The sequence below is a fragment of the Notolepis coatsorum genome, assembly GCF_963971535.1.
Source record: "Notolepis coatsorum genome assembly, chromosome: 5".
NCBI lineage: Eukaryota > Metazoa > Chordata > Actinopteri > Aulopiformes > Paralepididae > Notolepis > Notolepis coatsorum.
Genome location: NC_140169.1, coordinates 135,570,093 through 135,580,092, shown reverse-complemented (window position 1 = coordinate 135,580,092; position 10,000 = coordinate 135,570,093). Strand labels below are relative to the sequence as shown.

The window sequence follows — 10,000 nt, the reverse complement described above, 5'->3', positions numbered from 1 at the left end:
AAAGTTTTCATTTTTCATTCATTCAGAATTGCAGGAATTGTTAGATCAAAGCTATTTTATTAAGTACCGTATTCTCACAATATTTTGGCAAAGAAATGGCTAAAAAACACAAAAACAACCACCAAATGTTTGATTGATTGAGTGATTGATTGAAAACTTTATGAACAGATTGCAGAATGGGTACAGTACAGTACAGCTCAATACACACAATTGTTAAGGGGATGCAGACCAGAGAAAGACTTTCGTCTTGTTTACATCAGGGTCCCCCATTTTCAATTCATCATAACATATATGACATACATGACATACAGATAGACAGTACTGCTACATTTATACATTTATGACATACCAGATTTGTAAATACAGTACTGTTTGTGATACGAAAAGAGTCCAGAAAAGAGAGTATATACATTTGACGTAGAAACTGTACATTGGAGGAGGTTGGGTAGGTGGGGGGAGGTTGGGTAGGAGTGGGGGGAGGTTGGGTAGGAAGGGTGGGTGGGGGACACTGTACAACTGAACAAGCAAAACTGTACATTGGAATATTGACAAGACCATACTTGGTAATTTACTGTACATTGGAGGGGGTTGTGTTAGGACATTTACAGGGGCCAGTTTCGAATTGCAGTCTCCCGTAGGTGTTTTTGAAAGTGGTAGTGATTCACATTCCTTTACAGCTTTAGGTAGGGCGTTCCACATTGATGTGGCATAATTGCGAAACGTGTTTAGTCCCTTGTTTGAGCCGAATCTGGGTTTAACATGATTTGTGGAGCTCCCTCTGGTGTTGTGATCGTGGTATTCACTGACCTTTGGGAAGTATTTTGACATGTACATGGGTACCTTGGTCGTGTAGTGTATCTTGTAGACCAGGCCCATTGCAAGTTGCTGTACTCTGTCGTCTACTCTACTCTAAGCCATCCACAATCCTTGGATTGTGAAGAAGGCTAAAGCAGAGGCTGGCTGGCACAGCAACCTTGCATCCACAAAGGAGAGATGCCCTTCGACCAGGTTAGTAAATGTTTGGAGTCCCATGTTAAGTTACATCTACACAAAATAGTTATGTAGTATGTGTGGTGTGGGTTGTAGCCATGTGTCTAAACAGCTGGCGAAGCAGGGGGCCAAAGTGCTGTTAGTATTATTGATTGGTTTACTTTATTGCCTCATCTCTCTGTGGCGGACTGACTCTGGCTGTGTGGTATTTTTATCTATATTGGAAAAGGTATCCGAGCCCGAGGACAAAGTCACTTTTCGGGTGCATCCAGTCACCTCATCTCCCATGTGTCCTGCCCTTGCCATCGATTCGCTTACTCAGCAGGGCATCACGGGGAGAGAGAGGGAGAGAGAGAGAGAGGGAGAGAGAGAGAGAGAGAGAGAGAGAGAGAGAGAGAGAGAGCGAGAGAGAGAGAGAGAGAGAGCACCTGAACACAAACACCGATGGGTGACTCCGACATGTTGTCATGTTGTAGACAGAGGTGGGCCGTGACTGTTGCTTGTACACTATGAACTGTTTATTATGCTTTTATTATGGTACAGTAGTACAACTGAATACACCTGCGCAGGGTGCTACCGTGTGGAAGAAGTACCCCGGTCCACCTGACAAAGCGCTGTGCGCCAGATGACGGGATGCGTACCGAGAGGGATGGATGATGCTTCTTCACTGGCTGACAGACAGTCAGGGTCAAGTCATTAAGTCACCAAGCTAGCAGACAGTGTGTCGTGACTGTGCAATAAAACAACAGAAAAGTGGTTTGAAAACCACAATTGAAACACTGCTGCTCGAAACGGACCACATGGAGTGGAGAGATATAACGTTACAGGTAGCATGGCACACTATAACGGTCATTTAATTGGGGTACAACGCTACAGTTTTGCAAGACAAGTGTTAGCTAAGTAGTAATAGCTAGTATTCTTTTCTATATATTTTTTATAATATGAATGTGGTCAGAAGTATCATTGTTTGTGGCCGTTTGGAGAGGAGAGCTCTCCTGCGTTGCGCCCCGAGAGAAACATGGCTGCAGCGCAAAACCCAGTCCTCAGTGTAACGTCGTGGCGTCAGTTGACGTCCGTTATATACGACGAGGAGGCGAATTAGAGGTTATTCACCACATCCCGTTATTCTTCCATTGAAATAACAGCAAGCTAGCTATAGCAAGTATAGCAGCAACCCACCCAACTATACTATTGGGGATGGATCTGGATGGTGGTATGGCTCTACTTACGCGCGCTCCTTTCAGCCACAATAACCAGCGCCGACGCGCCGAAGAGGGCGGCTTGGCACCAGGCGACCCAGCAGCCGCTCCTCCTCCGGGCGAGCGCCCCAGCGGCGCTGATCATGCTGCCGGCTCGACCGGGGACACAACCGGGGACACGAGCATCATCCTGCAGGGCATCCTCCTCCGCCGTCGGTGGACAGATCCGCTACCTAGTAGTACCTACAGACAGACCCGCTGCGCTGCCTGCCAGCCAGCCGCACGTCAAGACATATCCGACGTCACACGCCTCATGCTTTTATTAAAGGGCCAGTCAGTGTGGAGGGTCCCTCCATTGTAGGTGCGCTGCCGTCTCACCTTGGCTCCACCTTGGAGACCGTGGCGTTCTTCTTAGACGCCACTTTCTTCCAACCGTCTCTCTATAAATCCTCGCGTTTTTCTTTTTTTTTTATTGTTTTTTTTTTTTATTATTTATTTTGTTATTGTTGTATTGGGACACACACGACGTGACCTTGGGTTATATGATTTATAGTGCAATGATGACAAGATGGAGACATGACGGAAAACACATCTCGTGCGTATACAACAGCCCACCCCTCTCTACATTACTGACCTCTGTGAACACAGCATCCTTCAGCTTTGAACACACCGGTGGTGGTCAAGCCTCAATCGTTCATGTTGATTGTTTATTATTATGGGAGGATGAATGCTGTAAATGTATCCCTCCTTATTTTTTATAATATATAATTTAGAGTCGTATTTACCACACATTATCCTCCCACACTAATTCACTCATGGCACAGATTAGCATGTTCAGCCCCGGGATCTGAACTAAAAAGTAAATGTATTTTTATACAGAGACCCAGGGGGCCACAGCCACAGGCAATAGCCACGTAACAGGCCCCCCCACACGGTATATACTTTTGGGAAAGCATCTCTCATTTAGTCTCTCCACCCAGAGTTTAAATATTTCTTTGTTATTAAAGTAAGTGCTAAATATAACTCTACATTCCGACAGCCATCACTGATGTAGAGTGTTTGATCAGTAACATGGGTCTCCCAGTCCCTCCGCTCTGCAGTAAACAGAACATTAATTTTCTGGTATCCAGTTCCCACTTTATCCAACCAGGAGAGAGAACCCTATATTTGTACTCATTTAAAAAAAAATTGCCAAGACAGATTTTCTTACTGCTCTGGCAGATTATTTTACTTGTTCACATTATATCATATATCACATATTTGCTTAAAACTCGTTTTTCTTTTTTCTTTTCTTCCCAATTATGTGGAGTTCTCTCTCCTCATTGGATAAAGTTGGAATGGGATACCAGAAAATCTATATTTAGTTTACTGTAGAGTGGATGGACTGAGAGACCGTATACTGACCAAACACAGTATCAGTGATGGCTGTCAGAATGTAGAGCTATTATCATTTTACTCTGTCCATTCTATATTCCTTTTTATTGCAGGTTCTAAACTGTCAGGTATTAAAGTGTATGGGTATCAACTATCAAGCAAGAAGAAAGACTGCTAAACTGTAACTGTGTAATGGACCCAGGACTAGAACTGCCCTGAGAGAGGGAACTGCGCCCGGCGAGGGAGGTTTGAAGGGTCAAAGTGGCTATCAAGCAGGATTCCCTCCCTTCACTGCCAGGTTTTAACTGTGGATACCAAACAGAGAAGGTAAAGACGACTTTAAACTGTTAAACAGTAATCCAGAACTATTTTATTGCACTGTAAAAACTGTGATTGTATAGGTCTACACTTTATGTGCTCATTTTATTTCTATTCTATTCTACTATTTTATTGCACTGCACTATTGCACTATTTTACTCTGTCTATTCTATCTTACTCTTTTTTATTAGTGTCTATTTTTAAAACTGAATCAAACATAAAAACAAGGTGGCCTTTTGGGATGTTAGATCCTAATGTGAAAAGGTGCTATACAAATAAAGTTTATTATTATTATTATTATTATTATTATTATTATTATTATTATTATTATTATTATTATTATTATTATTATTATTATTATTATTATTATTATTATTATTATTATTATTATTATTTTAACATGTACTGTAGTGTAGACCACTTATTTTAACAAAAGAAAATACAGTACCACTTACAGCACCTTCAACCATAATATCCGTCCGTTACGAAGAATCTGTGTATAGGTGGAACAGGGTCACAAGGGGTTTGACTTGAAATAGATGCGATGTAGCATAACAAGAGAAACTGTGGAGTCATCGACAGTAGGATGACATCGATCCACATCTGACACTGATGTGGGAGACAAGAGAGTGCGCGTCTTCCGGGGGCTGGAGGTTCTTATTATTAGTCGAAGATATTGTGTCATTGACGCAACCTGGTCCCCCATATTGGATGTTAACCTCTTAAGCATCAGGCAAAAACGGGGCCATTTTTGTTTTTGTTTTTGACGACTGCATACCTTCTTTGCAAAGCTTAGCTTTATACTTTATACTTATAGCACATGCATGAGTCTGGTCTATTTTGAAAGGTAACATTCTGAAGTTGCTAACAGAATAAAGAAATTGTATTTACATTTCTGTTTAGTGGTTGCCAGATCAGATGCCTGTTTTTAAGTTCCAGCATAGAGGTAGGAGCTGGAAAACACTGCGGTTCCATAGCCTGAAGTCTTATGTAGTACAGGTCCAAATTTTATAAAAATCCCACGGAAAATGTGCGTTTGAGAAAGGTTTTTGTACGGTGTGTACCGGTAAAAGAAAAATACAGCGTGATTATCCAAAATGGCCGTCCACTTCCATTCATTCTGACGCTTGAGTCGGGACAAAGAACTTCTTCGTCAACTTTCCCCACCTTCCCCCACGGGCCGTCCGATGTTTAAGAGGTTAAAACTCGCTGGAAAGTGTTTCAGGACTAAATGCACTATCCTCATGCATGATTACACACTGTAGTCACATGCATGTATATGGTTGGTCACGCACATCACACTCACTCATACATGCACAAACCTTCAGCTATGTTCATTCATGGCCCACAAATTCATGGCCCATATTAAGCTATTTCCATTGCATTACATGTACACACCATTCTGATTGACAAGCTAAAAGCAATTGGTTTTGATAGTCTATCAGTGAGCTGGATGCAATCCTACCTGGAGGGGAGAGAGCAGATGGTGGAGGTAAACGGTACCCTATCCCCCCCCCCCTCACAGTAAGCTGTGGTGTTCCACAAGGAAGCATACTAGGTCCGCTACTGTTCCTAATTTATGCAAATGACATGTCGTCAGCTTGTGACTGCAACTTGTTCCTGTTTGCGGACGACTCAGCCCTGCTGGTCTCTGACAAGAACAAGTTACAGGTTGAAAAAACCCTCAGCTCAGAACTAGGCAAAATCTGCATATGGCTCGCTGATAACAAACTATCATTACACATGGGCAAAACAGAGTCCATTCTCTTCGGTTCAAATAACAAACTCAGCAAGACCGACGGCTTCTCAGTTACAGTGGGTGACAATATTGTCACAAGGAAAGAAGATATTACCTACCTGGGTTCCATCCTAGAGGCAAATCTTTCCTGTGACAAAATGGCATCCAATGTAATAAAAAAAGTCAATCAACAAACTCGATTCTTGTACCGGATCTCCTCACTGGTAAACAAGAATACCCTGAAGACTCTGGCAGGAGCACTCATTCAAGGGTACTACGACTATGCTTGCACCTCATGGTACCAAAGCACCTCAAAGGCGCTAAAAACAAAATTACAAACATCTCAAAACAAACTGGTCAGACTACTGCTTGACCTTACTCCTAGAACCCACCTCACCCCTGCCCACTTTGACAACCTAGGATGGCTTAGAGTAGACGACAGAGTACAGCAACTTGCAATGGGCCTGGTCTACAAGATACACTACACGACCAAGGTACCCATGTACATGTCAAAATACTTCCCAAAGGTCAGTGAATACCACGATCACAACACCAGAGGGAGCTCCACAAATCATGTTAAACCCAGATTCGGCTCAAACAAGGGACTAAACACGTTTCGCAATTATGCCACATCAATGTGGAACGCCCTACCCACAGCTGTAAAGGAATGTGAATCACTACCCACTTTCAAAAACACTCTCAAAAAACACCTAAGGGAGACTGCAACTCGAAACTGGCCCCTGTAAATGTCCGAACACAACCCCCTCCAATGTACAGTAAATTACCAAGTATGGTCTTGTCAATATTCCAATGTACAGTCTTGTTTGTACAGTTGTACAGTGTCCCCCACCCCTCCTACCCAACCTCCCCCCACTCCTACCCAACCCCCCCCCCCCCCCCCCAACCACCTCCAATGTAACAGTCCCCCCCACCCCCCCAATCCAATGTACAGTTTCTACGTCAAATGTATATACTCTTTTTTCTGGACTCTTTTTGTATCACAAACAGTACTGTATTTGCAAATCTGGTATGTCATAAATGTATAGATGTAGCAGTACTGTCTATCTGTATGTCATATATGTTACGATGAATTGAAAATGGGGGACCCTGATGTAAACAAGACGAAAGTCTTTCTCTGGTCTGCATCCCCTTAACAATTGTATGTATTGAGCTGTACTGTACTGTACCCATTCTGCAATCTGTTAATACAGTTTTCAATCAATCAATCAATCAACACGTACACAGGTGGAGAGAAGGAGGCTCATACACACACACACACACACACACACACACACACACACACACACACACACACACACACACACACACACACACACACACACACACACACACACACACACACACACACACACACACACACACACACACACACACACACATTGCGACAACAGGAATGCAATCTGAACCGGAAGTGAGGCACATTATTTCTTTATGCATATAAATCAATCACATCTCTTTAGTTATTACTCCATGTAGCCAAAATAATTACAGAAATACAAAACAGATAGTAGAAAACCCTGTAAAACAGATTCCATCGCAAGTCTCTCAGTCTCTGTGACTTTTATAGATTAGAATGAACTGTGTAATAAATTAACAAGGATGGAGATATTACAGGCACAGTGAAGTCCTTGGTCCCTGGGGGGGGGGGGGGTCGTGTCAAAGCCCTGCACTTCTTCACATACTGCAGTTATGATTGGGTGTAACCTTGGCTATTCCTGCTTGCAATAAAGCATTACTTCAAATAGGGCAGTGGCAGACAGCTGCTGGTCTGAGCTCTGAGGATTATAACGGGCGGATTAGCGAGAGTGTCTTAGGGCTCCGATATGTAGCCCGACTCCAGCTTGATGTCGGCCGGATGCAGAGGTGCGGCGCCGTTGTGATGCAGCCTCAGGACCGAGGCCTCCCTCGCCGTCCTATAGATGCTCAGCTCCAAGGACGTGATCTCACCGGCACCGCCCCCCTGCTGGTGGTAACCGGAGGTCCTCATCTCCATCTCCTGCATCAGACCGACGACGTTCCCCTTCTCCACCTGCTCGGCCTCCTCCGCCATGGCCTCCAGGCGCTCCGCCGCCTCGCTCAGGTCGAACCGGTCGATCTCGGCGTTGACGCGGTGCAGCTCGTCCGGGGAGGGCCCCCCGTGGGGGGCGACGACGGAGGGGCAGAAGCCCCGGAGGTGCACCTGGAGGCTGCAGTGGTGGAGGTAGGCACGGGGGCAGTGGGGACAGCGGTGGGGGCGCTCCCCGCTGTGGAGGCGCTTGTGCAGCTTGAGGTGGACGAACTGGGTGAAGCGGGCCGGACACAGCTTGCACAGGTAGGGCCTCTCGCCCGAGTGGAGGCGCTGGTGGGTCTTCAGGTTGCTGGTGCTGCTGAAGCGCTTGTGGCACACCTGAAGAGAGCGGGACATCAAGGTAGATGAGATGAGGCTTTTATCCCCGCGGGGAACTTGCAATGTGAGCAGGCAATGCAAGGAATAGGAGAGATCAAATGAAGGAAAGATAACAATACTGAATTATATACAATCGAATTAAATTAAATAAGGAATACATACGTTTAAAAACCCTAGCACATCGACAGATAAATGCTAAATGAGCAAAATCTGATATTTCTATGTCCAGATGGTCTAGTTTAGGGGAATGCGTTTGAGAAGATCACGTCACTGTAACTTTCTTGACTTTGCAGAACCCCCCTGTCTTGTTACGGGGGAAAAGTAAAATAATTTAGGACAATATGTCTGGCGCTTCTGAAGTATCGCTGACACTGTAAGCATACCTTGCATTCGTGTGGTTTCTCCCCCGTGTGGACGAGGTAGTGTTTCTGCAGGTGGGCCAGCTGGGTGAAGTCCTTGCTGCAGGTCTGGCAGCTGAACGGACGCTCTCCGCTGTGCACCCGCAGATGAACCTGAGGCCAATGAGACAGCAGTTTATTCATTTATTTTCCCTTTTTTCCCCCCACAAATACTGGCCTATTTCTTGTTTTGCTTTTGTCAAAAGAGATAATTCGTCTTTTTAAGAAGCCTGTCTGATTTGCCATGAATTAGGACTTTTGTCTTTCAAAATGAATAAATAAAAAGATCTGATAAGCACTTGTTTTTGTCAGCAATGCTAGCGGAAGTGAGGTTGTGTCTACAACAAAAACAAAAAACATTGACTGAAAGAGTTACCAGCTCATAATGAATCAGATGGGTTTCTTAGATAGACTGGAAGAGTTACTAGTTCATAATGAATCAGGTGGGTTTCTTAGATAGACTGGAAGAGTTACTAGTTCATAATGAATCAGGTGGGTTTCTTAGATAGACGGGAAGAGTTACTAGTTCATAATGAATCAGGTGGGTTTCTTAGATAGACTGGAAGAGTTACTAGTTCATAATGAATCAGATGGGTTTCTTAGATAGACTGGAAGAGTTACTAGTTCATAATGAATCAGGTGGGTTTCTTAGATAGACTGGAAGAGTTACTATAGTTCATAATGAATCAGATGGGTTTCTTAGATAGACTGGAAGAGTTACTAGTTCATAATGAATCAGATGGGTTTCTTAGATAGACTGGAAGAGTTACTATAGTTCATAATGAATCAGATGGGTTTCTTAGATAGACTGGAAGAGTTACTATAGTTCATAATGAATCAGATGGGTTTCTTAGATAGACTGGAAGAGTTACTATAGTTCATAATGAATCAGATGGGTTTCTTAGATAGACTGGAAGAGTTACTAGTTCATAATGAATCAGATGGGTTTCTTAGATAGACTGGAAGAGTTACTAGTTCATAATGAATCAGGTGGGGAATCAGGTGGGTTTCTCAACAAGGCAAACTATCTCTATGTCGGTGACACGATAAAGTACTAACCTTGAGGTTGGACAGCTGGCCAAAGATCTTGCCGCAGACGTTGCACTCGTACCGGATCTTTCCGTTCTGCCTGGTGAGCGGGTAAGACAGGGTCTTGTAACCGATGGTCCGCGCGCCTTGTTTGTCCTTCTGGAGGTCAACCGCGTCCTCGGCGCCGCCGCTCTGGCCGATTCTCTGCGCGGCCGAGGTGGGTTTGGACGGCAGGCAGTCGGAAGAGGCCGCCTTGCCCGCCGGCGGCGAGCCGACCCTGGGCGCGAGGCAGGACGACGCCACCCTGAGGGAGGTGGCCGCGGACCAGGCGCCGGTCGTGGCCGTCGGCGAGAGGTCCTCGCGCATACCGGTGGAAGGGGAGTGTTTGATATCTCTGAGGTCACGCGACGGCATCACATTGGGGAGCCTGAGGTAGTTTCTCCTCGTGAACCGAGGGTCCTTGCTGTCTTTGTGCGCAGTAGTTAGCGAGCGGTTGAGGTCTTGGTTGGTGTTGGTCAGTGCAAGTGTGAAGTCTTTGTGTCCACTG

At 44.9% G+C, this 10,000-nt stretch overlaps 2 protein-coding genes across 2 annotated transcripts in view; both read right to left on the bottom strand.

The window, feature by feature from the left end:
* xkr5a (XK related 5a) overlaps nt 1-2,351 on the bottom strand; it is a gene marked incomplete at its 3' end in the record, with an annotated part of 42,310 nt that extends 39,959 nt beyond the window's left edge. Inside the window, 1 exon segment of the mRNA XM_084315067.1 lies at nt 2,220-2,351. Within this exon segment, the coding sequence (XP_084171193.1) occupies nt 2,220-2,334 (115 nt within the window). The 5' untranslated portion in view covers nt 2,335-2,351.
* Nucleotides 2,352-7,071: 4,720 nt separating this feature from the next.
* prdm1c (PR domain containing 1c, with ZNF domain) overlaps nt 7,072-10,000 on the bottom strand; it is a 14,631-nt gene continuing 11,702 nt past the window's right edge. Inside the window, exons 4-6 of the mRNA XM_084314685.1 lie at nt 9,484-10,000; nt 8,410-8,538; nt 7,072-8,026 (exon numbers count right to left, since the gene is read on the bottom strand). The exon at nt 9,484-10,000 is cut by the window's right edge and continues 517 nt beyond it. Of these exons, the coding sequence (XP_084170811.1) occupies nt 7,451-8,026; nt 8,410-8,538; nt 9,484-10,000 (1,222 nt within the window). The 3' untranslated portion in view covers nt 7,072-7,450. The remainder of the gene's footprint in view (nt 8,027-8,409; nt 8,539-9,483) is intronic.